The sequence below is a fragment of the Mustelus asterias genome, chromosome 7 (genome assembly GCF_964213995.1).
Source record: "Mustelus asterias chromosome 7, sMusAst1.hap1.1, whole genome shotgun sequence".
NCBI lineage: Eukaryota > Metazoa > Chordata > Chondrichthyes > Carcharhiniformes > Triakidae > Mustelus > Mustelus asterias.
The window spans coordinates 140,493,859-140,521,210 of record NC_135807.1 but is presented as its reverse complement, the minus strand read 5'-3'; the positions used below and the strand labels follow the sequence as shown (position 1 = coordinate 140,521,210).

At 43.7% G+C, this 27,352-nt stretch overlaps 1 protein-coding gene across 1 annotated transcript; it reads right to left on the bottom strand.

Annotated features, from left to right (window-relative positions):
• Positions 1–4: 4 nt before the first annotated feature.
• crtap (cartilage associated protein) lies at positions 5–27,204 on the bottom strand. Its single transcript, XM_078216943.1, has 7 exons — positions 26,699–27,204; positions 17,437–17,586; positions 12,565–12,736; positions 12,037–12,165; positions 11,289–11,434; positions 10,972–11,055; positions 5–1,853 (listed from the first exon to the last, which is right to left on the bottom strand). Exons 1-7 carry the CDS (start codon positions 27,167–27,169, stop codon positions 1,803–1,805), a joined length of 1,203 nt encoding a protein of 400 aa, XP_078073069.1. The 5' UTR covers positions 27,170–27,204; the 3' UTR covers positions 5–1,802.
• Positions 27,205–27,352: the final 148 nt, after the last annotated feature.

Here is a 27,352-nt window from a genome sequence, read left to right as displayed (position 1 = left end):
CAGAAAAGGTTAAAAACATTTTTATTAGTTTAAGGCACCCAGTCAGCTGTACAGATTCTTATCCTTTTTTAAAAAAAAACATTTGAACACAATGGCTGTAGTGTATGAAGAAAGATTAATATGGTTACATTAATATGATTCATGTAACAAAAACAGGATTTACCACAAGAATGTTGCAGTTTACAGTCCAGACGTTGTGAGCAGAGACAGAGGAAGACTCCATACCGTGTCATGGGGGAGCATGAACGATCGACTGTCCACTTCATATTGTCTGACAATTTGCTTTAAATTATCAAAAATAAATCTTAAAAAAAAGTTAAATATATTGGTGTTATTTCTTTTCTGTTTGTTCAAGCAATTTGGATTATACATAAAAAGATAGCTTGTGACCCCAGGTAAACATGGAAAGAATTTAAAGGAAAGCTTTGTGGGTTTTTCTTGGTTGAGAGGGCTCGAAGTGACCAACAAAGATTTGCATTATTTAATTCTCAGTAATGCACACCACCCTGCAATTTAAAATGCCCACCAATTCACTTTCTTCTTAAACACAGTTTGGACCCCATAAAGATTGCAGATTATTCAGGTTATCAAAGCAGCAGTTGTTTTGTGAGGATTTCTAATTGTACAGTGAGTTTACACTGTGTCATTCAATCCATCCGAGACTGTGTAAAAGGGGTTGCTGTTTAAAGCATGGCTCACAACCAAGTATCCAGACACAGGGCAGCTGCACTGAAGGATTAGTTGTGGGTTTTTCACACTGACTCGCTACAAACAGCATCAAGGGTCTATGTTCAAACATTAATAAATGAGTCAATGTTTTCTCTGGCATTGAGGCAGTACCGCGAGTGAAAGCTGGAGGCAAAGTACGAAACAAGTTTGGTTTAAGTTTTTGCAGTAGAATTATAATCAGTACACATTTCTGCATTTCCCATTTATGTAATTCTTAGTTGTATCTTTAAATGAAAATTATATCCAGACTTTGCTCAACATCTTACAACAAATATTCTCCCTGTTGGTGCTTAAGAATCATACAAGATCCCATTCTAAATGAGTATTTTCCCAATATTATGAGGTTCCCGCCAATTAGCATAAATAGCATCTCCAGTTTCCACTGGTAATCCAGATCGGTGTGAAGGATGAGCAGCAATCACAGACTGATGCTTCTCTCCAGTCTGAACCCAGGAGCAAGTTTTTATGATTGATTCCACTCCTGCCAAACACGACATGATCCTGGGACTGATTCAGGACAACATTCAACCATCAAACCAACCAAGTTTGTACAGAAACAGGAAGTCAGTTAAAACGACTAAACACTGTGTGCCAAATATATTTAAACGTCATTTTAGGTTATGTAGGAAAAAGAATAAACATCCTTTTAAGGAAAGCCTCTACATTCAACCATTACAAACACCAGCACAATAGCCCAATCGTGTTGGAATAGCAGACTGGGAGAGCTATGAAGGAGACAAGTAGTTATGAAGCAACAGTTTCCAGCCATAGACTATTCCTGATGCAGTTTGAAGAATGAATAATGGAATCTAACTGTAAAATTGAACAAAAGCTCAAAGCTAAAAAATGTCTATTAAATAATAAAAGGCACATTTCAGAAAGGATGTTACAGAGCCTGTCACTCTGAAACACCGACAAACTAACAGAGGTGGGTTTAAAAAGAATCCAAGACTTTAAGCAGCTATGGGAAGGGTTCAGGATTTGGGGACATTATCCTGAGTTGAGGCAGCCAGAGAAAGCAATCCACTTTTGATCAATGTAGCTCTTGTACAGATTTTGTTCTATTGCTGAGATTAACTGTCAGCAGTTTCCAGGAGATCGTCAATATATTCCAGAACTTCATCCTGCACAGGAAGAACAAACATCAGTTCTCAGACTTCAGCATGACTTGCTCTATAATTCCAGATTCACTGTTAACTCTATTACAAAATGACTGACACACAAAGTTTTCTTCTTCATTTGAAATAATAGCTTTCGTTTAAAATAAATTAAAAACTCTAATGATCAGACATATTGCTTCTATTTAATCTTGCAGTGACATTTATTTGTAACAAAGACAGACTTTAGGCATTTATTGTGCAGGGTTGAACAAGGACCAGGTTAGCGCATAGTTCAAAGTGCTGAGTTTCGTCACTTCATACTGAAAGCAATTTGTTACACCTTACACAATTCCAACAATTATAAAGGACTATACTTTACAATCAGAATGTATCGCACTCTTTTGCTGCTTTCATTTTACAAAAAGAAAAGTACAGCACAGGAACAGGCCCTTCGACCCTCCAAGTCCATGCAGACCATAATGCCCTAACTAAAAAAAACCTTTTGCCCTTACTCAGTCCGTATCCCTCTATTCCCTCCCTATTCATGGACCCATCCAGATGCCTCTTAAATGTTGCTAATGTTCCTGCTTCCACCACCTCCTCTGGCAGCGCGTTCCAGGCACCCACCACTCTCTGCGTGAAAAACTTCCCACACACATCTCCCTTAAACTTTCCCCCTCTCACGTTGAACCTGAGCCCCCTGTTCCTCCGGATCATTTATATATACTACAAACAGAGGTCCCAGCACTCTGGAACGCCACTAGCTACCGATCTCCATTCTGAAAAACATCCTTCCACCACTACTCGCTGACTGGCAGACTGGTCCAAAAACTAAAATTGCATGGGATTCGGGATGGGCTGGCTAGATGGATACAGAACTGGCTTGGTTATAGGATGTGGGACCTTGTCAAACACCTTACTAAAGTCCGTATAAACTGCATCCACAGCCCTTCCCTCAAGTCACCTCTTCAAAAAACTCAATCAAGTTGGTGAGACATGACCTTCCCTATACGAAACTATGCTGCCTGTCACTAATTAGTCCATTTTCTTCCTGTACCTCAGTATCTTCTCCAAAAGCCTCCCCACCACTGGCGTCAGGCTCACCGGAGCCTGGAATATCCCTGCTTCCTTTCTTACACAAGGGAACAACATTGGCTATTCTCCAATCTTTGGACATCACACTTATGGATTAACCATATGCCTTAGAATTCAACTATCAAAACCCTTGAAATATTTAATTAAAATCTATATTTTGAAATGATATATTACAAGCTGAAGATCTTGTGGTTTATCTTGAAGTGTCTACATCATTAACAGAGCAACACAACAGGACAGCTGAGAGGATTCAACACAAAAAATTAACAACTGCACGTGTGAGCCAACATGATAGCATGAAATTTCAAATATTGTGTTTGAGAAAATCTACCAATGGCATAGATCATAGTATTATAAATGATGATTACACTAAACTCTCGATTTCAAATCTAGATTGTATTACAAACAGGTTAAAATCAGAAGCAAAATACTGAGCATATTGGAAATCTGAATTGAAAGGTTAAATTAGCCATTTCATTCTGTAGTAATTTAGACTGCAATTCCCGATAGAGAGCACAATGAATGAGATCAGGTTCTGAAAATATATGCGCTACAATGTTGTCGGGACTGGGGGTACAACCCAAACCCTGTTAGCACTAATGATCCAACACATACTCTCAGTGACTGAATGTAAACTGATTCCAATTCATTCATTTTGTCTCACCTCTTGCCTAAAAAGAAATGTATCAAAAAATAAACAAACACAAAACAATAAACGAGATTACAATCCAATTTTTTGAGATTCATTAAAAACTTATGTTTGTTTGAGGGGAAGGCGAGCCCCGCTGCTCCACCCCAGGGCCACAATCCGAGTCTATATGAGTAGGGGGAAAGTATTTTTGCACCAATACTAAACCTGAAGTGTATGCAGAACTGGGTGTGCAATAACACACCGTCATGCTGTATATTTAACCCTGGAACAAAGTGGTTTCGGCTTCACATCAAAATTTCAACTTGTGCAGTGCAAATTAGGAACTCCAAGGCTCAAACTGGCTGAAGCAGATTCGTCTCCATCTTGAAGACACTCACTCCCCTTTGCTTGGAATTCAGGCTTTCGGCACACTGACTAGCAAGCTGCAAAACTACTTCTTTATGATGCTAGTTTGAACACACCCACATTAAGGATCTTCCCCTGCACAGATTACATTTGGATTGATCCTGTTCAGTAACAAATATTCTCCAACTGAACACCAGTTAAGCCTATCTGTAACATGACATTCTGCACCCTCTCCTTTCCTTCTCCCCGTGTACTTTATGAATGGTATGCTTTGTCTGTATAGCGTGCAGGAAACAATACTTTTAACAGTATTCCAATACATGTGACAATAATAAATCAAATCAAAAACCCTTGAGCAGCTAATCCAGAACATTCCAATTAAATCCAAGACTGCACGTTTTTAAAAAGCAAGAATAAGTCATACGGAACGTATCCTAGTGGTCATCTAAATATGATCAACTCTCTATTGATGTTTCCTCTTTGTTTAAGATGGTAATTGCACACTATGTTTAGAACTTATATTGATAGTTTCATACTACTGTTAAAGTTCAGTTCTTCTTGCAAGCAAACAGGGATATCTTCACACACACACGAGAAATATGTGCTCAATATCCAGGCTCTGGGTTAGAAATTTTAAGTACATTTTGTCATGCTGCCACTATTTGTTACACTTACCACATTAGCTGGGATGGAATGTTTCTCATTTTAGCAAACTAGATAAAGGTATTAAATCTTTTACCGCTATACACTCCGTGGCAGCATTAAGTTTAAACATGGGCGAGATGTGGGATGCAAATTCCACGATTACAACACTCTGGAAAATCCTCAACGCCTCAATCTGACCTCAGTTGCTCAGTAGCCAGCCTTCCATTGTTCTCTCGAATGAATGGAAAGACGGACCAATGTCCTGCAGCTTTGTGTAGTCATCATCTTCACTGGAAATGAACCTCCTGTCCACCAGTCTTTTAGTTGGGACAATAACCCATACTCTCCGTCACAAAAGAATTTCCAGGCAAAAAGGACAAGAGCAGCAGATACTTGGGGACACCACCACCACACAAATTCTGCTCCTAGTCATGCACCATCCTTACCAGGAACTAGAACTGCCATTACTTCACTGTCACTGGGTCAAGAACCTGCAACTCCCTCTCGATCAGCACTGTGGATGCACCTACACCACTTTGAAACAATGGTTCAAGGCAGCAGCTCACTGCCACCTTCTCAAGGACAACTGGGGTGGTAATAAATGCTGGCCTAGCCTGCAATGGTCATATTGCAAAAATTAATGAAATACACTAATTCACAGCTTGAATTCCTCTTCCAAAAAACACAATGTACAGAAAGCTCAGAACTTCTAAGTAACTAGAAATTCTACACTGTACTGCTCATTAATTATTGCTTACAAGTCCTTTGTTACAAACTGTTCCCGCCTTGATGGGCAAATTTGCAGCACCTGAAATCACACTTACAGTTCCCCAAGCGGATTTGGTTACTCCTGTAGTGAGATTAACCAATAAATGGATCTGGAGGGAGCAGGAAAGTGAGGTATTAATGGATAAGGGGAGTGAGCAGGACAGTGAGGTGAGTCCGAAAGGATGAGAGTGTGTGGATTAGATGGGGTGAGATACTAATGGATACAGCGATTGAGCACAGTGGGGTGTGACTGGGAGGCTGAGGTGGAAGAAAAGCAACAGCATGGAGCTGTTGGGCTGAATGGCTTGTTTCAGTGATTTACTTTTGAATCCATTTTCTAATTACTAGTTTGTAGAAACCTTTGGTATTCTCTTTATAAAACAGCATTCAGATGTGATCAGATTTTTAAAAAATATATCTGGAGGTTAAGGTTGACATTATGCAATAAACGGTATCAAAACTGCAAGCCTTGGTAAACTTCTTTTTGATGATTCACTAGGAATTTAACAAAGGCAAAAATATAATGAAAGATCAATATTATTCAATATAGATACCAGCGAGATGCCAGATATCAGCAGTGCTGGGATCTTTCAAATTTACATTTGGGGAGTATTTGCAGTCCCAGTAAATTTCTGGATTGAGGAATTAACCTGTTGCAGAATCAGATGGCACTGCCTCATGGAGGACAGCGCAGTCTCACCATAATCTATACAAAAATACAAAGTCAGTCCAAGAACTTGCACTTTCATAGAACATAGAAAAGCTACAGCACAAACAGGCCCTTCGGCCCACAAGTTGCGCCGAACATGTCCCTACCTACTAGGCTTACCTATAACCCTCTATCTTACTAACTTCCATGAACTTATCCAAAAGTCTCTTAAAAGACCCTATCGAATCCGCCTCCACCACCACTACCGACAGCTGATTCCACGCACTCACCACCCTCTGAGTGAAAAACTTACCCCTAACATCTCCTCTGTACCTACTCCCCAGCACCCTAAACTGTGACCTCTTGTGGCAACCATTTCAGCCCTGGGTAAAAGCCTCTGAGAATCCACTCTATCAATACCCCTCAACATCTTATACACCTCTATCAGGTCACCTCTCATCCTTCGCCTCTCCAAGGAGAATAGACCTAGCTCTCTCAACCTATCCTCATAAGGCATGCCACCTAATCCAGGCAACATCCTTCTAAATCTCCTCTGCACCCGTTCTATGGCTTCCACATCCTTTCTGTAATGAGGCCACCAGAACTGGGCACAGTACTCCAGGTGGGGTCTGACCAGGGTCCTATACAGCTGCAGCATTATCTCCCGATTTCTAAACTCAATTCCTCTATTGATGAAGGCCAGTATTCCATATGCCTTCTTAACCACAGCCTCCATCTGCGACGCTGCTTTGAGTGTCCTATGAACCCGGACCCCAAGATCCTTCTGATCTTCCACACTGCCAAGCGTCTTACCCTTAATATTATATTCTTTCATCCTATTCAACCTGCCAAAATGAACCACCACACACTTATCTGGGTTGAAGTCCATCTGCCACTTCTCCGCCCAGTCTTGCATCTTATCTATGTCTCGTTGCAACTGTTGACATCCCTCAACACTATCCACAACACCACCAACCTTTGTGTCATCAGCAAACTTGCCAACCCATCCTTCCACTTCCTCATCCCAGAATAGATCTCTGGGACACTCCACTGGTGACCGATCTCCACGCTGAAAAAGACCTATCTACAACCACTCTTTGCCTTCTGTGGGCAAGCCAGTTCTGAATCCACAAAGCAATGTCTCCTTGTATCCCATGCCCCTTCACTTTCTCAATGAGCCTTGCATGGGGGCACCTTATCAAACGCCTTGCTGAAATCCATATTAACTACATCTACCGCTCTTCCCTCGTCTATGTGTCTAGTTACAGCTTCAAAAAATTCAATTAGGCTCGTAAGGCATGATCTGCCTCGGACAAAGCCGTGCTGGCTATTTCTGATCATACTATTCCTCTCCAGATGTTCATAAATCCTGCCTCTCAGGATCTTCTCCATCAACTTACCAACCACTGAGGTTAGACTCACTGGTCTATAATTTCCAGGGCTATCTCTTCTCCCTTTCTTGAATAACGGAACCACATCCGCAATCCTCCGGAACCTCTCCCGTCTCCATTGATGACGCAAAGATCATCGCCAGAGGCTCAGCAATCTCCTCCCTCGCCTCCCACAGTAACCTGGGGTACATCCCATCCGGTCCCGGCGATTTATCTAACTTGATGCTTTTCAAAAGCTCCAACACATCCTCTTTCCTAATGTCCACATGCTCAATCTTCTCAGTCCACTGCAAGTCTGCACTGCAACTACCAAGATCCTTTTCCACTGTGAATACTGAAGCAAAGTATTCATCGAGTACCTCTGCCATTTCTACCGGTTCTATACAGACTTTCCTACCATCACATTTGATAGGTCCTACTCCTTCACATCTTATCCTCTTGCTCTTAACATACTTGTAGATTGCCTTGGGGTTTTCCTTTATCCTGTCTGCCAAGGCCTTCTCATGACTCCTTCTTGCTCTTCTAATTTCCCTCTTAAGTTCCTTCCTACTAGTCGTATACTCTTCTAGATTTCTAACATTACCTCGCTCCCTGAACCTTTTGTAGGCTTTTCTTTTCTTCTTGACTAAATTCGTTACAGCTTTCGTGCACCATGGTTCCTGTGACCTACCATAACTCCCCTGTCTCATTGGAACGTTGCTGTGTAGAGCTCCAGACAAATTTTCCTTGAAAATTTGCCACATTTCTTCTGTACATTTCCCTGAGAAAACCTCCTTCCAATTTATGCCTCTAATTTCCTGCCTAATAGCCTCATAATTGCCCTTACTCCAAATAAACACTTTCCTAGCTTGACAGATCCTATCTCTCTCCGATGCTAATGTAAAGGAGATAGAATTATGATCACTATCCCCAAAATGCTCTCCCACAGAGATCTGACACTGGCCCAGGTTCATTCCCTAATACCAAATCAAGTACAGCCTCTCCTCTTGTAGGCTTATCCACATACTGTGTCAGGAAGCCCTCCTGAACACACCTAACAAACTCCTCCCCATCTAAACCCCTCACCCTAGGGATATTCCAATCGATATTTGGGAAATTAAAATCTCCCATCACAACCACGCTGTTATTATCACATCTCTCCAGGATCTACTTCCCAATCTGCTCCTCCACGTCCCTGCTACTATTGGGCGGCCTATAGAAAACACCCAGTAAAGTTATTGACCCCTTCCTGTTGCGAACCTCCACCCACAGAGATTCCGTAGACAATCCCTCTGTGGCGTCCATCTTTTCTGCAGCCGTGACACTATCCCTGATCAACAGTGCCACTCCCCCACCTCTTTTGCCTCCTTCCCTGTCCCTCCTGAAACACAACCTTCAAAATGTGCTGGGATTTTCACAAACAGGCAATTCTAAGGCTTCTCTGTATAATACTTAAAAGCTTCTCATCATCACAGGATCCTGTACAGAGAGCCCAGTATGCTGAGGAAAGAGGGTAAGTTTCACAAATGTATCCTTCCAGTGTAGACTGTACACACACACACACAGCTTCTACCCAGAGAGAGCATTTACACACACACACACAGAGCAGTCACACGCACCTTCTACACAGAGCAGTCTCACACACATACCTTCCACAGACAGCAGTCACACGCACCTCCTACACAGAGCAGTCACACGCACCTCCTACACAGAGCAGTCACACGCACCTCCTACACAGAGCAGTCACACGCACCTCCTACACAGAGCAGTCACACGCACCTCCTACACAGAGCAGTCACACGCACCTTCTACACAGAGCAGTCACACGCACCTCCTACACAGAGCAGTCACACGCACCTTCTACACAGAGCAGTCACACGCACCTTCTACACAGAGCAGTCACACGCACCTTCTACACAGAGCAGTCACACGCACCTTCTACACAGAGCAGTCTCACACACATACCTTCCACAGACAGCAGTCACACACACACACCTTATTCACTGTCTTGGCAGTGTTCTATCTAAGGGAGCTCCTCTCCATGCTCGGAGATCTTGCTTGGTCATCTTCTGCTGCTCACAAGAGCCTCCTAGTTTCAGTTTCAATGAACAATGAGACCAGGGAAAGAATACATCGGGTGGTTTCCTGTTACCAGCTTCGCGTGTTTAAAGGAAATATAAATCTTCCTTTCCAAAGAATCCACTGCCTGGGGGCAGCCGTTGTCCCTCTAGTTTCCAGCTCTTCCACCATCGTCACTGAAAATTTGCTGCCTCCACTGTTGGCCACGACTTGTAACCCTGAGCCTGGGGTGACTCGCAAGAGCAGGAACGACCACCCTAGGATATCCAATAACCCTCTGACCTTAACTCCCAATAAATGCAGCTTCATTCAGAATGACCTTACAAGCCCAATCATTTCTCTGAGCACTGTTAGCAAAACAGAAGCAGCATAAACAGATGAAGAATGTTGTCTGAAACCTTTGTAAAGTCTCACTTGGTTAAAACTTTCCCAGAGTGCAGTGTCTGCCACCACCTGGTGGTGATGTTGTGTAAACGAATTCTGGAGAATAACTAATTTTCTCACAGAAATCACAGAATGATTACAACGCAGAGTTTGAAAAACATGTAGGGTAATAAAATTGTAAATAATGTTCACTTCTACTGGAATTTACTGGAGTAAAAAAACCCAGAGAAGATTAAAAAACATTACGATAAAGTGACAGAATCTGAAACAAAAACAGAAAATGCTGGAAAATCTCAGCATCTGTGGAGAGAGGACAGAGCTCGCCTTTCAAGTCTGGATAACTCTGTCAGAGTTCTAATGAAGAGTCATTCAGACATAAAACCTTCGCTCTCTTCTCACTCCACATTAAAAAACAGATTGATTGATTCGTCTCTGGGATTGTGCAAATAACCTCAACCGCTTCAGTTATCTTAGCAAGTAAACTTTCACCAGTCTAAACTGAAGTCTACCTGGATAAATTTGGCCCATTTCTTGCACATTGTTCCTGTTAGCCTGTAACACTTACGATGTCCTCAGCTTCATACAGAGTGAATGCAAAGCACACTCCTGAGACCAGACAGTAAGAAGCAAGCGAACAGTGAGAGAGAGAGAGAGAGAGAGAGAAATTTTTTGGGGTTGGATCTCACATTTGCAATGAGAAAGCACCAAATTCTATTTTTCCTCCTTGTCAAGGCAACACAATTTAATAGGTAGGAACTCGCAACTGTGAACAGTCACTGGTACCTTGAATACAAGCCTGCCAGGCAGGAACAAGTAATGGACACGTCCTTAAAAACTCCTTTGATTATATTACAATGCAACAAATCGTGGTGAAGCCAATGACACACAACTCCCTGCTTAGGGAGCGCTTCAAGATGACAGCAGAAACTTCTCTCGGAGTGCGGCAGGAGAGGGTCGTGTATAGAGCAATGTCAAGGGTGGTTGTGTGCCCCTGGCAGTACCCACTGCCCCCTTTGCTTCTTTATGCCAAAACCCAAATGAAAGGAAAACCCGCTCAGCTTCAATCAAGGTGACAATGCGTCAAATTCACTCATTGTTTCCTGTCTAAGCTTATCCAATTGATAAATAATCGCTGTAATGGTGCTGGTTACTTACTTCATCATCAGCTTGTAGATGCTGTTTAGCAAATTCATACATCTGCAACTGGAATTTGGTCTGGTTGTAATATCGCAAAGCTTCCTGCAAATTAAACAGCGGAATCAGAGAACGCTTACAGCATTGTCCAGTGATTTAAGCACAGAAATCTCGGAGAAGTTTTAATAACACAAAGGAACATTACAGATTTGCAAATACTGGTTCATTTCTAGGTATCCCAGCTTATCATTTAACTCTAAGGAAGTACGAGAAATTATTGCCCTACGAAACACCATCAACAATATTCAGTACAGGTTATTCGCACATTAATAACATACTGGTCTGGGCAGGAAATCTTCCTCTGTCAGGCCCCATTTTTCCTTATGGTACTGGTAATACACCAAATTCTGCTTCATCACAGAATCTTCAGGGTCAAACAGCAAATACGTCACTACACATGGAGTTGCATTCTTCATATTCTCAACTGCAAAACATAGATACACAGTATCATCAAAACTACAGGAGTAGTTTACACAGCGCAAGTGTTCAATGTTGTACAATGTCACACTCAATTACTATTAGTTACAGGCACAATAACGGCATTCTCAAAAATGAGCAGAGCGCTCCTGATGCCTGGAACTGCAACTGACACGGTTACAATCACAGCGTCTCCATGCTGCCTGTGGGATCTTACCAAGCAACATGCCCGCTGTCTATCAGATGTTTAAATTGAGGTCCCATCTGTTCTTTGAGATGGATATGAGATTCCAGGGCACTATTTTACAGATGTGCAGTGATTTTCTCCCCAGTGCCCTGGTCAGCATTGATGCCTCAACTAACATCACTGCTGTGGTTATTTCACTAATTGTTTGTGGGAGATTTCTGTGCACAATAATGTCTCTACAGTCACGACACCTCAAAGTACATCTTATTGGCTGAGAGTTGTTTTAGAACCTCCTGAGAGAACATTATATAAATGCAGATATGTACATGTTCACTTGTATGCAGTGTTCACAATTATGTTTTTTTAATGATTTTAAACTCCTTAACTCCTCAAATACGCTTTATTAGTTGCAAAGTACTCACGTTTATAGTAAGCAAACTGCAGATAGTGGTACATTGTAGCTACAAATTTCTCCACAAAAAACCCTCCAATGACTGGGGTTAATTCATGTTCACACTTCACTTTGCATTGCAAAACTTCAGCATAATGTTCTGAAAATTAAAGAGTATTATTGCTAATTCAGACAGTACACAAGCACAAACTCATCTAGACAGTTCCATTCTTCAGGCCTTTTCTCATTTCAAAAGAGCAACACAGAAAAATAAACCAAGCAGTATAATTCACCTGGCCTTAAACTAAATTGTTTATGACAAAAATCACATTTCTCTTAGCGAACATCAGTGTCAGTAGCTAACTACCCAGTGACGTTGAGAGGTTTACTCTACCTCAACTGAGAAACATCTAACCTCAAAGGCAGAGAGTGTGGGGGAGGTGGGGAGATAAACAGGGGTGTGGGGATTAGACACGAAGGAGTTAGATTTGGGGGGGGGGGGGGGGGGGGTAAGAGTTTAAGCCAAAATGTCGTTCACATCTGGAATATGTGCACTAACCTGCTATTGAAGGGTAGAAATCTTTAAACTCCTTCACCTCTCGTGAACCCTCACAGGCAGCGATGCACTCATCATACGTCTTGAGGTATTCAGGGATGGCTAGCTCCATGTCTGTGATAGATGTTGGGTAGTTCTCACCATTGTAAGCTTTGACAGCTCGGATAAATAGATTCTAAAATCCAATAACGTTCAGGTTAGCAGTGACTGGTGCTGTACCCTGGGGATGAGGTTTATAATCACAACCTCCCAATCTGCCCTAATCAGCCAACAGCGCAGTGTGGGGATGCAAAACTCAGCGAGCTACCATCACCTGCAAGCTGCCGTTACAATGCTGCCATCGTCAGATTTTGATGAGTGCTTTGCGAGAAGTAACAATGATTTACCATTTTCACAGTAACTTAATTGCAGTGTTAATGTAAATCTACTTGTGACACTAAAAATAAAATTAACACCTAAACATGGCACCAAACCAACCTCTCGACCAAGATGCCAAAGATCCAGGGATTGCCTAACTTTTGAACTTTTAATTCTTCAGTTAAACAAAATATGCTATTTGAAGACGACCAAAGCAGAGAGCGAGAATGAAATCTTCTCTTTAGCAGTTTAGTTATGTTTGTTCAGGCAGCAGCACTCTGAGTTATATTCTGATAACTAAATGTTATCATTAAAATGCTTCTGGATAATTCTCAATTAACCCAAAAACTTCATTCTCTATCCCAGCAAGCTGTCGATGCTCAGTGAAAGACCATATTCAAGATGGAGTTTGTTAGATTTTTGGAAACTTATGTGAGTGAAGGGATACGGCCACAATGATTGGAGGAGTTGTGCTGTCTCCTGCTCCTATTTCTTATATCCCATTCCCAGTCACTGTGAGCCTGAACGGGATTACTCTTGCTTCATATTCTGTCCAGCACATGTCCAACTACTACTCCAGAAGTCATCCACCTTCACTCCTGCCTTAGCACAACTCCTTCTGAAACTCTCACCTGTATATTTGTTATCTCCTGACGTATTTCAATCATCTCGTGGCTGGATTCTCATCTTCATGCTCCAGAAGCTGGAGCACAGTCTGCTGTCAGACCAAGTGCCTGAGTTACTCACCGAATTCCCCATCTCTGACCTGCTCTTGTAGCCACAGTATTTATATGGCTAGTCCAGTTCAGTTTCTGGTCAATGGCACCAGGGTGTTGATAATGGGAGATTCAGCAATGTTAATGCCATTGAATGTCAGGGGTGTTGGGTAAATGATCTCTTTTATTGGAGAAGGTCATTGCCTGGCATGTATGTGGCACCGACATTACTGGTCACGTGTCAATCCAAACCTGGGTATTGTCCAGGTCTTGCTGCATTGGGACTGCTTTGTGTCCAAGAAGTGAATGGTGAACATTGTGCAGTCATTAGTGAGCATCCTCACTTCTGGCTTTATGATGGAGGGAAGGTCATTGATGAAGGAGCCGAGGATGGTTGGGCCTAACACACTACCCTGAGGATGTCCTCGAACTGAGATGATGGACTTCCAACCACCACAACCATTTCCTTTGTGCCAGGTATGACTCCATCCAATACAGAATCCCCCTCCACCGATTCCCATTCACTCCAGTTTTGCTAGGGCTCTTTGAAGCCACGATTGGTCAAATGCTGCCTTGATGTTGAAGCCAGTGACTCTCACCTGCTGTTTACGGAAAAGCATTGCAAATCTCTACCACCCTGTATGTAGAAATGTTTCCCAACATCTCTCCTAAATGGTCCATCCCTAATTTTTTTAAGACCATGCCCCCTCCCCAATTCCAGAATCTCCAACCAGTGGAAATAGGTTATCTTTATCTACCCTGTCTTTTCCCATTAGTATCTTGAAGACTTTGACCAGATCACCCCTTAACCTTCTACATTCTAGAGAAAACAGGTCTAATATCTCATAATTAAACCTCTGAAGTCCAGGTATCATTCTTGTAAATCTACACTGCACTCCCTCCAGGGCCACTATATTTTTTCTAAGGTGTGGTGCCCAGATTTGCTCATAGTAGTCATAGAAATCATAGAAACCCTACAGTGCAGAAAGGGGCTATTTGGCCCATCGAGTCTGCACCAACCACAATCCCACCCAGGCCCTACCCCATATCTACCCACTAATCCCTCTAACCTACTCTTAGTGGGGTCTAACCAGGATTTTGTACAGCTGCAGCATAACTTCTGTGTCTTTATATTCCAGTCCTCTGAATATAAAGGTCAGCATTCCATTAGCCTTCTTGATCATTTTCTGTACCTTTACATGGCATGTTAATGATCTATGCACCTGAACCCCCAAGTATATTTGGACACATACTGTATTTAACTTCATACCATCTCGAAAGTACTCTGATCTGTCCTTTCTCAAACCAAAATAAATAACCTCACACTTAGATTGAAATCCATCTACTGCCCATTCACCTAGTCTATCAATATCCTTTTGTAATTTTATGCTAGCGTCTACACTGTCCATAATGCCAGCTAACTTTGTGTCATCAAATTTAGATATATGACTTTCTATGCCATTATCCAAGTCTTTAATAAATAACATGAACAACTGAGGCCCCAACACAGCTCCTTGTGGGACACCACTAGTCACATGCTGCCAATTCGAGTACCTACCCATTATCCCTGCTTTCTGTCACCTGCTACTCAACCAATTTCCCAGCCATGTCAGTGCCCTGATTCCATGGGTTTCTGTCTCTTATGCAGGACTTTATCAAAGGACTTCTGGAAGTCCACATAAACAACATCCATAGACATTCCCGTGTCCACGGGCGGCACGGTAGCACAGTGGTTAGCACTGCTGCTTCACAGCTCCAGGGTCCTGGGTTCGATTCCCAGCCCGGGTCACTGTCTGTGTGGAGTTTGCACATTCTCCTCGTGTCTGCGTGGGTTTCCTCCGGGTGCTCCGGTTTCCTCCCACAGTCCAAAGATGTGCGGGTTAGGTTGATTGGCCAGGTTAAAAATTGCCCCTTAGAGTCCTGGGATGCGTAGGTTAGAGGGATTAGTGGGTAAATATGTGGGGATAGGGCCTGGGTGGGATTGTGGTCGGTGCAGACTCGATGGGCCGAATGGCCTCCTTCTGCACTGTAGGGTTTCTATGATTACCGTAGTCACCTGTTCAAAAGATCCAGTGAGGATTGTTAGGCATGATCTACCTGTCATGAATCCATGCTGGCTTTCCCTGATTACCTGAAAAATTTCAGTGTTCAGTTACTCTATCCTTGATTATAGACTCAGCAACAATTTCCCCATCACAGATGTTAGGCTAACTGGTCGGTAACTCCCTGGGTATCCTCTTTCGCCCTTAAAAAGCAAAGTGACATGAGCAATTTTCCAATTCAAGGGGATAACTCCTAGGGAACTCTGAAAGGTTATAGTTAAGGCATCAACAATGTGCTCCCCTACTTCCTTTAACACCCTTGGATGGAAACTGTCAGGTCCTGGGGACTTGTCACTCTTTTGTTCCATTAATTTCCTCATTATCGATGCCGGTTAGAAGCTGGTGTTGTAGCTGTACTGGAACAGTTTGACTAGGGGCGCGGCTGGCTAGTTCTCGAGCACAGGTTATTGTTGGAATATTGTCAAGGCCCCTTAGCCTTTGCAGCATCCAGTGCCTTCAGATATTTCTGGATCTGAAATGAAATAAACTGAATTAGTTGACGATTGGCATTGATGATGCGGTGGTTGCTCAGGAGACCGAAATGGATCATCTACTCAGCACTTCTGGCTGAAGATGGTTGCAAATGATTTTGTGCTGATGTGCTGGGCTGCACTATTTGTGGAGCCTCTTCCTCCAGTGAATTGTTTAATTGTCCATCACTATTTACAACTGAATGCGGCAGGACTGCAGACATTAGATCTAATCCACTGATCGTGGGATTGCTTCCTTCCCCATGTTTGATCTGATGCTATGAGACTTCATGATGTCTGGAGTTGATGTTGAGGACTCACAGACCATGTCCCTCCCGACTGTATACCACCACCTCTGCTGGGTCTGTCCTGCCGGTGGGACAGGACATAGCCAGGAATGGTGATGCTTGGTGTCTGAGACATTGTCTGTAAGGTATAGTTCCACGAGACTGTTATCAGAGTGTTGCTCGACCAGTCTGTCAGCTCCCCCAATGTTGGCACAAGCACCCAGATGTTTCTAAGGAGGGCTTTGCAGGGTTGACAGGGCTGGGTGCGCCATTGTTGTTTCTCATGCCTGGTGATGCGAGGTGGTCCACCTCATTTCATTCCTTATCGACCTTTCTGTAGCAGTTTGATATAACAGAGTGGCTTGCTAGACCATTGTGGAGGTCATTTCAAAGTCAACTATATTGTTATGGGTCTGGAGTCACATGTAGGCCAGAGCAAGTAAGCATGGAAGATTTCCAGCCCTAAAGGACATTAGTGAAGCAGATGGGTTATGAGTCGACGATGGTTTCATGAGACTAGATTTGAACCCGTGATCCCAGAGCATTAGCCCGAGCCTCTGGATTACTCGCCCAGTGACATTACCACTATGCCACTGCCTCTTATTGCCTTCTCTATGCACTTCGCCAACTTTAGTGATCTATGTATCTGTACACCAAACTCTCTGTTCCTCTGGCTAAATCGAAATTTAAACTACACAGTGACAACAGCAGAACTAATACAAATAGAAATGCTTCGACAAACAACAAGAACCAACTTTCATCCCAATCTTTATCGAATTATGATTGCAGTGACAGTAGATTTAAACAAGGCTGGAAATTTCTGTCAGCTCAGAATAAACTCCTGCTCAACTACTGCTTTCTGCATGAAATGTGCAACAACCAGAAGGGCCATTAATAACTCCACGGTCAATTTCCAAAGCTGCAAATAATTGCGTCTACTTGCCTCATAATTTTTCATCTCCAAGTCATTCATGAACTCATCAGAATCCGGCAAAGACTTGTAGTAAGCCATGTTCTGCTGCATCATTGCATCATCGGGGTGCCTCTGAAGGAAGGTATGAGCTGCTGATATGGCTTTAGGAACATTCTGGACCTAAGTGCAAAAGAGTAGAAACTCGTAGGGAATAGAATATTATCACTCAATCAAAAAATATCACAATGCCAAATGAGAAAACAGACATGACATCTTTCCAACAGATCTTAAAAGACAAATACAGAACAGTACAGATGCTGGAAATCTGAAATAAAAACAGAAAATGTTGGATACACTCAGCAGATCTAACAGTGTCTGTAGAGAAAAGGTGTTTTGAAGTAAATTCTCCAGTCCTATCCGCTGCGGGAATTGTCAGGGGCAGGAAAATTTGACGGATAATTGACCTTGGGTGGGAATTTATGGTCTCAGGGCAGGCGGGAACGGAAAATCCCACCCAACGTTTCAGATGTGATAACCCTTTTCCATTTAACTTGCGACATATAAAACATTCCAAATTGAATCCTTTAGTGTTGAGCAGCCACAATCTAAATATGTCAGTCAAATCTCTGAAAAACACTGGAGATGGATGTGGCTGGAATGAGACTGAAGGTTGCAGACAGAGTGCTGAATAAAAGATCTTTTGGACATAACATGGTTCCAAATGGGCAGAATGGCCTTCCTCTTCTGTAAACATCTTGTTTTCACATTTTGCCTTAATTACCTTTGGAGGGTCAGAAGAAACTACTTCAGAATTTACCCTCAGCAGATTATAGAAAGTGCATCAAGAGAATGGGTTCAAAGAGATCAACGACCTTTCACATTCCATGCTCTAAACGCTCTCTTATTGCGTTTTTTTGAAACAGGCCAATTCCACCAAATGATCAGTCATAGAGTCATAGAGGTTTACAGCATGGAAACAGGACTTTCAGCCCAATTTGTCCATGCCATCCTCTTTTGTTTAAGCCCCTAAGCTAGTCCCAATTGCCCACGCTTGGCCCATATCCCTCTATACCCATCTTACCCATGTGACTGTCTAAATGCTCTTTAAAAGATAAAATTGTACCCGCCTCTACTACTACCTCTGGCAGCTTGTTCCAGACACTCACCACCCTGTGTGTGAAAAAATTGCCCCTCTGCACACTTTTGTATCTCTCCCCTCTCACCTTAAACCTATGCTCTCTAGTTTTAGACTCCCCTACCTTTGGGAAAAGATATTGACTGTCTACCTTGTCTATGCCCCTCATTATTTTATAGACCTCTAAAAGGTCACCCCTCAACCTCTTACGCTCCAGAGAAAAAAGTCCCAGTCTATTCAGCCTCTCCTTATAACTCAAACCATCAAGTCCCGGTAACATCCTACTAAATCATTTCTGCACTCTTTCTAGTTTAATAATATCCTTTCTATAATAGGGTGACCAGAATTGCACACAGTATTCCAAGTGTGGCCTTACCAATGTCTTGTACAGCTTCAACAAGACATTCCAACTCCTGTATTCAATGTTCTGACCAATGAAACCAAGCATGCTGAATGCCTTCTTCCCCATTCTGTCCACCTGTGACTCCATTTTCAAGGAGCTATGAACCTGTACCTCCAGTTCTCTTTGCTCTGTAACTCTCCCCAACGCTCTACCATTAACTGAGTAAGTCCTGCCCTGGTTCAATCTACCAAAATGCATCACCTCACATTTATCTAAATTAAACTCCATCCGCCATCCGTCAGCCCACTGGCCCAATTGATCAAGATCCCTTTGCAATCAGAGATAACCTTCTTCACTGTCCACTATGCCACCAATCTTGGTGTCATCTGCAAACTTACTAACCGTGCCTCTTATATTCTCATCCAAATCATTAATATAAATGACAAATAACAGTGGGCCCAGCACTGATCCTTGAGGCACACTGCTGGTCACAGGCCTCCAGTTTGAAAAACAACCCTCTACAACCATCCTCTGGCTTCTGTCATCTGGTGTTGTGAGACTTCTTACTGCGTTTACCCCAGTCCAACGCTGGCATCTCCACATTATGTCATCAAGCCAATTTTGTATCCATTTGGTTACCTCACCCTGGATCCGGAGAGATTTAACCTTATGCAACAACCTACCATGCGGTACCTTGTCAAAGGCCTTGCTAAAGTCCATGTAGACAATATCAACTGCACTGCCTTCATCTACCTTCTTGGTTACCCCTTCAAAAAACTCAATCAAATTTGTGATACATGATTTTCCATATTGAGAGAGGGTGGATAATGAACTTGGCAGGCTGTTTGACAGTGGTAACCATCACAGACAAACCGGTCTCAATCTGACACTGCGCAGACTCCAGCACAGAAAGCAGGAGTTGCTGAGCAGAGTGTAGAGTGGGCCTTTAAGTAGTTCACATCACTTCAGTTCAGGCTTTACAATGGAAAATTACATAGAGGACTAGAACAAACAACAAAGAGAACAAAGAAAATTACAGCACAGAAATAGGCACTTTGGCCCTCCAAGCCTGCACCGACCATGCTGCCCGACTGAACTAAAACCCCCTACCCTTCCAGGGACCATATCCCTCTATTCCCATTATATTCATGTATTTGTCCAGACGCCCCTTAAAACTCACTATCGTATCCGCTTCCACTATCTCCCCCGGCAGCGAGAAAGAACAAATTTAAGCTTCAACTGAAGCAGATGAAAGACAAAATAAATGGGTGGTGAACTTGTCTGAAACTGCTAAAATAGCCTTACAATAACTGTAAAAACTGACAGTTAGTCAAGCTCTAGCAAAAATACTAATGTACAAACGGAATGGCTGCAACAGTTTCTGCAATATGATTTGCCTCATACTTATTCAAAGTTCAGCTACTCCTCTGCGTAATAATGTTGGATGGCTGCCCGTGAACTCCATTGAAGATGGAAAATAGCAAAGGCGGTTTGCCAAAAGCACCCATTAAAGTTGGCTGCATAACTCTGGAGTCTGAAGAATGAGCAACTGACAGTGGGGATGGGAAGGGTTCACTGTAGCTCCATGCTTACAATACAAGCCCATCACCCAAATGCTTGAGTTCAAATCCCACCATTGCAAAATAGGCCATTAACTCAATGAATTCATCCATAGTGGAAAACAATTGTTGCTGGATTATAACTAAAAACTCAACTGGTTGACAAACACCTTTCAGGTAAGGCACCACTCTGCTTCGATCCCAGTCTCCCTATGCTGTGTGGTTGACTCCTAATGCCCTTTGAAATCCTCAGGAAGAGGGCAATAAATCCAAATATATCAGCACACAGGAAAGGAACGGTTTTAATGTCCATCTCTACATTAACCTGTAACAATTGTTCACCTTATAACTTTTATTAGCATTTCTTACTGAGTATCACACATCTTCCTAGATTAGAGTTCGCCAACTTTCAGCTCATTCTTGCTCTCATTTGACAACATGGCAAAGCGGATGGGATGCCCAGAACAGGGGATACAACTATAAAATCTGAGCCAGACCATTCAGGAGGTGATGTCAAGAAGCACCATTCACACAAAAGGGCGTGGAAACAGGGAAAGTTCAATCCCTAAGGATCCATTGGAGATTTCAAGAATGAGATTGATGGATATTAGTTGAGTAAGGTTATCGAGTGGTACAGAGTAAAAGGCAGATAAATAGATCCGCCATGATCTCAGTAAGTGGCGAAGCAGACTCAATGGCCTCCTTATGTTCTTGTGCCAAACACAACTGAACAGCAACCATCAGACATGTACAGTTACACAAGTCTCCTATCTCTTCAAATTGCCATTAATCACAGCACAGACAACTAAGAGTTAGCATTAAAGCAACCTCATAATGACTATTTTCTTTGCCCCATTCTAAATATAAAAAGCTCAAAAAAATGTACCAAGTTGCTGTGATTGAAGAAAAAGAAATGAACTGGAATGAAATGAATCCATGAAAAGATTTGAAATGGAGGACATGAATCTTGGGAGTTAATAATTGGGCACAGGAGCCAGTCCAGCTCAAGCAGACTGACAGTGACAGATGTGAGATGTGGGGATACAAGATACATTAGTTCCGTGTACACTTATAAGATTAGAACAAAGAACAAAGAAAATTACAGCACAGGAACGGGCCCTTCGGCCCTCCAAGCCTGCACCGACCATGCTGCCCGACTTAACTAAAACCCCCTACCCTTCCAGGGACCATATCCCTCTATTCCCATCCTATTCATGTATGTCAAGATGCCCCTTAAAAGTCACTATTGTATCGCTTCCACAACCTCCCCCAGCAGCAAGTTCCAGGCACCCACCACCCTCTGTGTAAAAAACACTTGCCTTGTACATCTCCTTTAAACCTTGCCTCTCGCACCTTAAACCTGTGCCCCCTAGTAATTGACTCTTGCACCCTGGGAAAAAACTTCTGACTATCCACTCTGTCCATGCCCCTCAATCTTGTAGACTTTTATCAGGTCGCCCCTCAACCTCCCCAGTGAGAACAAACCAAGTTTTTCCAACCTCTCCTCATAGCTAATGCTCTCCATGCCAGGCAACATCCTGGTAAATCTTTTCTGTACCCTCTCCAAAGCCTCCACATCCTTCTGGTAGTGTGGCAACCAGAATTGAACACTATATTCCAAGTGCGGCCTAACTTAGGTTCTATAAAGCTGCAACATGGCTTGCCAATTTTTAAACTCAATGCCCCGGCCGATGAAGGCAAGCATGCTGTATGCCTTCTTGACTACCTTCTCCACCTGCATTGCCACTTTCAGTGACCTGTGTACCTGTACACCCAGATCCCTCTGCCTATCAATACTCCCAAGGGTTCTGCCATTTACTATATATTTCCTCTCTGTATTAGACCTTCCAAAATGCATTACCTTACATTTGTCCAGATTAAACTCCATCTGCCATCTCTCCGCCCAAGTCTCCAACCGATCTATACCCTGCTGTATCCTCTGATGGTCCTCATCGCTATCCGCAAATCCACTAATCAAAGTTACATTACAGTTACATTTTTCTCCAAATCATTTATTTTTCCAGTCTGCCATGAGGGACCTTGTCAAAGGCCTTACTGAAGTCCATGTAGGCAACATCCACTGCCCTACCATCATCAATCAATTAGGTTTAATCATATGATGAGAGGTTTTGGTTTGTCTTTACTGATAGACCGCTTGTAGATTTGTACTATAGTTGGAAATACTGGTTAGAAGTTATTAATTTCTCGGACAATCAAGATTTCCCCAAGTATCCATTCAAATCGACATGGGCCGTTGCTGAAATTACAGGTTGACCAATGTGCGTATTTTCATGGCCACATTGGGAAATGGTTAGTCGAAATAAGAAATGGATGAAAACAAGTTACCGCCGGTTGTATTGTAAAAAATACATCCCTCCTAGAGGTATCGATCAGCAAAACATTGGACATGCCACAATCAGTAATCAAGAACACGAGAATCAGACCATAAAGATAAAGCTTTTCTGATCAGTTGGAGAGAGATTCAGAATTGGAAAGGAGCAGACACAAGGTCAGAATTCTACCTGGGGAAAGAAAGCACAGGGTTTTTTTTTTTACTTGTGTGTGTATAGACCAGATCAGCTCTTCCCCAAAGGACATCAGTGAACCAGGTGGATCCTTATGACAATTGACAATGGTTTCATGCTCACTACAACAGACAAATTTTCTATTCCCATTTTATTAATTGAATTTTATATTCCACTAGCAGCGGTGGTGAGATTTGAATCCATGTCCCCAGAACATTTTCCTGGGCCTCTGGATTACTAGTCCAGTGAAATTACTAACATACCACGCTCTCCTTCTATATAGTGCTTTCCATGACCTCAGGATGTCCCAGAACACTGTACAGCCAATGAAATACTTTTGAAATGTAGCCACTGTTGTAAAAAAGGGAACACAGCAGCCAAACTTTCACATCAAGTTCCCTCAGAGATAACGATCAGACCATTTGTTTTTGTGATGTTCGCAAATATTGTAAATATTCGCCCCATTATATTGCATGTTCTTCTGCATAATTCTGGGTTGAACTGGGTGCAAAAGTTGGACCCTATTCAATTTAAACTAAAAGTGGCATTCACGGAAGCCGATGGAACCAGAAGCCAAAGCATTGCCAGTTGTTCAAAAGAACAAAGGACAGTACAGCACAGGAACAGGCCCTTCGGCCCATCAAGCCTGCACCGATCATGTTGTCCTATCTAGATCAACTCTACCCACAGTGCCTTGTTACATGATTCTTCCAAAGTGTCCTCCCTCTGTACAGCTGTAATAACTAGTACTGCAGCCCACACATCTCTTTTGCCTTTCCCTCTGTCTCACCTAAAACACCTATATCCCGGAACATTTAGCTGCCAGTCCTGCCCTTCATTTAATAGAAGAAATACGGGCTTTGCTTTAGCTTATATTGGGGAGGCAGTGTTACAGTGGTATCATCAGTGGACTAATAATCCAGAAACCCAGGACAAGATCTGGGGACCCGGGTTCAAATCCCACCACGGCAGATGGTGAAATTTGAATTCAATAAAAATCTGGAATTAAAAGACTTATGATGACCATGAAACTATTGTCAATTGTCATTAAAAAAACATCTGGTTCACTAACATCCTCTATGGAAGGAAACCTGCCATCCTTACCTGGTCTGGCTTACATGTGACTCCAGAGCCACAGCAATGTAGTTGACTCTGAATGGAGGGCAGTTAAGGGATGGGCAATAATTGCTGGCCCAGCCAGCAACACCCACATCCTGTAAATTAATTTTTAAAAATATCAGCTGAGAAGAGCATTGATGAATGCAAGCTTTCAAATCAAGAAGGGATTCATACAGCAACAATGTGTGCGGAGTTTGCGTGGGTTTCCTTCGGGTGCTCTGGTTTCCTCCCAGTCAGAAAGACGTGTTGGTTAGATGCATTAACCGGAACAGGCGATGGGCAGCTCAGTGGTTAGCACTGCTGCCTCACAGCGCCAGGGACCCAGGTTTGATTCCCAGCTTGTGTCACTGTCTGTGTGGAGTTTGTACGTTCTCCCCGTGTCTGCATGGGTTTCCTCCGGGCGCTCCGGTTTCCTCCCACAGTCTGAAAGACATGCTGGTTAGGTGCATTGACCGGAACAGGCGATGGGTGGCACAGTGGTTAGCATGCTGCCTCATAGCGCCAGGTACCCGGGTTCGATTCCCAGCTCAGGTTACTGCCTGTGTGGAGTTTGCATGTTCTCCCTGTGTCTGCGTGGGTTTCCTCCGGGTGCTCCGGTTTCCTCCCAGTCTGAAAGACGTGCTGGTTAGATGCATCGACCCAAACAGGCGCCAGAGTGTGGCGACTGGGGGAATTTCACAGTAACTTTATTGCAGTGTTAATGTAAGCCTTTCCTGTGACTAATAAATAAACCTTAAAAAATATCACTGGAAGAGGCAGAAAATCAGGACACAACTCAAACCAATGCATATCGAACGGGAGGGTGGGGGGCGGCAACAACACAACAGAAGATAATTTTCAAACTTTCTGCAGGAACTGTGCTAACAATCTGGAGTCAGGGATACTGGAAAGCAGCCAGTGAGGAAATGAGGGAGTGCTGTGACATTAGTGCGCCTTTAAGAATTTTTTTAAAAATCATGTTCTCTGCAGTTATAAGTAGACGTTTTCAACTTTTTTCTCATTTGTTGCCTGACTATCTGCTGGAAGTCTTTTTATTGCTACTTCAATGACTTAAATGGGGTTTTGTTTATTTTGATTGTGAAGTTATCAACAACCTCTAGCATCACATCATCAATGCTGATAGAAGAGGGCGGCACGGTAGCACAGGGGTTAGCACTGCTGCTTCACAGCGCCAGGGACCTGGGTTCGATTCCCAGCTTAGGTCACTGTCTGTGTGGCGTTTACACATTCTCCTCATGTCTGCGTGGGTTTCCTTCAGGTGCTCCGGTTTCCTCCCACAATCCAAAGATGTGCAGGTTAGGTTGATTGGCTATGCTAAAACTGCCCCTTAGTGTCTTGAGATGCGTAGGTTAGAGGGATTAGCGGGTAAATATGTAGGGATATGGGGGTATGGCCTGGGTAGGATTGTGGTCGGTGCAGACTCGATGGGCCAAATGGCCTCTTTCTGCACTGTAGGGTTTCTATGATTCTATGAGGTCATCACTGACTACAATAAACAATTGGAGAGATGGTTGGCCTCTTTTAAGGTCAAACCAAATAAACAAACTCAAATTAAGTCAGGACAAAGTAAAAGGGGCAGCTCCCCAAAAGGAGGGGGAACAGCCCGAACAAAAATCAAAGTACAAAGGAAACTTGAAAACATCAAATTAAAATGTGATTATCAGGGTCGATAACGCACCCCAACCCCTGAGGTGCCCAACGGGCACGGAAGGCATCAACCGTGCCCATGGACACCACATGCTCCCTCTCCAGGGACACCTGGCCGCGAACGTAGCCGCGGTAGAGGGGAAGACAGTCAGGATGGACGGCCCCCTTGATCGCCCGCTGCCTGGACCTGTAAATGGCACATTTTGCCAGGCCCAGGAGCAGGTTCATGAGGAGGTCGCCATCCCGACCCACCCCTCTCCGCACCGGGTGTCCGTAGATCAGGAGCGTGGGACTGAAGTGCAAACAGATCATCAATAAAAGGTTTTTGAGGAAAACAAAAAGGGAGTGCAACCTAAGACACAAAACATAGACATGGTCCACAGACTCCACAAGGCCACAGAAGAGGCAAGCTTTGGAGCCCATGAACCAGTGAGAGATGGTTGGAGCTATGAGGAGTTATACCTGCAGGGAGAATATGGACACAGAGGTGGTTCTGGACATCACAGAACTCCCACCTGTCATAGCAAAGCTGGATATTAAACTCACTGAGGAGGAGCTTAGCAAAGTTATTGAGTCGCTTGCCATGGGCAAAGCTCCAGGTTCTGATGTTAAACTGCTTGAACTCATCTAGCATGGGAAATCAGCACTCCTTTGGCTTGAACATCTGTCACTGTTGGGGACAGTGCCCCAGAATATGCATGATACTAAGACTGCGATCCCATACAAGAACAAGGGACCTGCAATTTGGCAGCTGGAATATCTGCATAAAGGAGACTGCAGACAGTGAGCTTCACAAGATCGTAACAACTAGAAGCATTAGTGGCCATTCGGCCCTTCGAGTGTACAGCACCATTCAATAAGACCAAGGCTGATCGGATGTCCTGCCTGTTCCCCATAAACCCTGCCTCCCTGGTGGATCAAGTGTGGCTGATGTTAAAAGCGGTTCTTCCAGGTGTGTTCTCACCTTAAAATAAGCAAACTGCAGATATTTGTAAACCTCCCGCTTCTCGAAGTCCTCCAGCGTTTCCCTGCTGGCCTGAGACTGTCGGAAAGCGGGCAGGCCCTGCTTACAGCGGCGGAGACACTGGGCTCTCTTCATGATGCTGCTGAACAGCTGCAGCTCGGGGAAGCCGCGGAACCGCTCCGCCCGGTCGGGCAGCACCGAGCTGCAGTTGAGGTTACAGAAAGCCTCGCTGTCCCGGAGCAGGCGGTGCAGCCGGAGGCTCATCTCCAGGTAGTCCACACTCTCCCGCCAGTTCTCCGCCGTGTACTGGTCCAGCGCATGTCGGTACGCCGATTCCAGCGGCATCAGCTCATCCCGGGGGAAGCTGCGGAAACTGTAGCGCTCGTACTGAGCCCGGGCGGCACGAGCCCACAGCAGCAGCAGCAGCAGCAACATAGCGGCCCGCCACACCATCCCGCTCCGCCACACCATCCCGGCACGCCCGCTCGGCCCGGCTGACTCGGCCTATCCCAGCAGCCCCGCGGCTGACTGACACTGGAAACAGCCAATCAAAGCGGAAACCTCCCAGTGCCGCTCTTCTATTGGATATATTTTGTCCATTGGCAGAATGGTCCCGCCCCCCGCCACGCAACCGCATTCGGCCGAGCCCCTCCC

Bases quoted from the DNA above. Each gene is read 5' to 3' on its own strand.
- crtap (XM_078216943.1), bottom strand. From the start codon at position 27,169: ATGGTGTGGCGGAGCGGGATGGTGTGGCGGGCCGCTATGTTGCTGCTG. The intron at 17,587-26,698 runs GTGAGAACACAC...TTTTGCACTTAG, and splicing joins TGCAGTTTGCTTATTTTAAG to GTCCAGAATGTTCCTAAAGC. The intron at 12,737-17,436 runs GCAAGTAGACGC...ATTGGATTTTAG, and splicing joins TGGAGATGAAAAATTATGAG to AATCTATTTATCCGAGCTGT.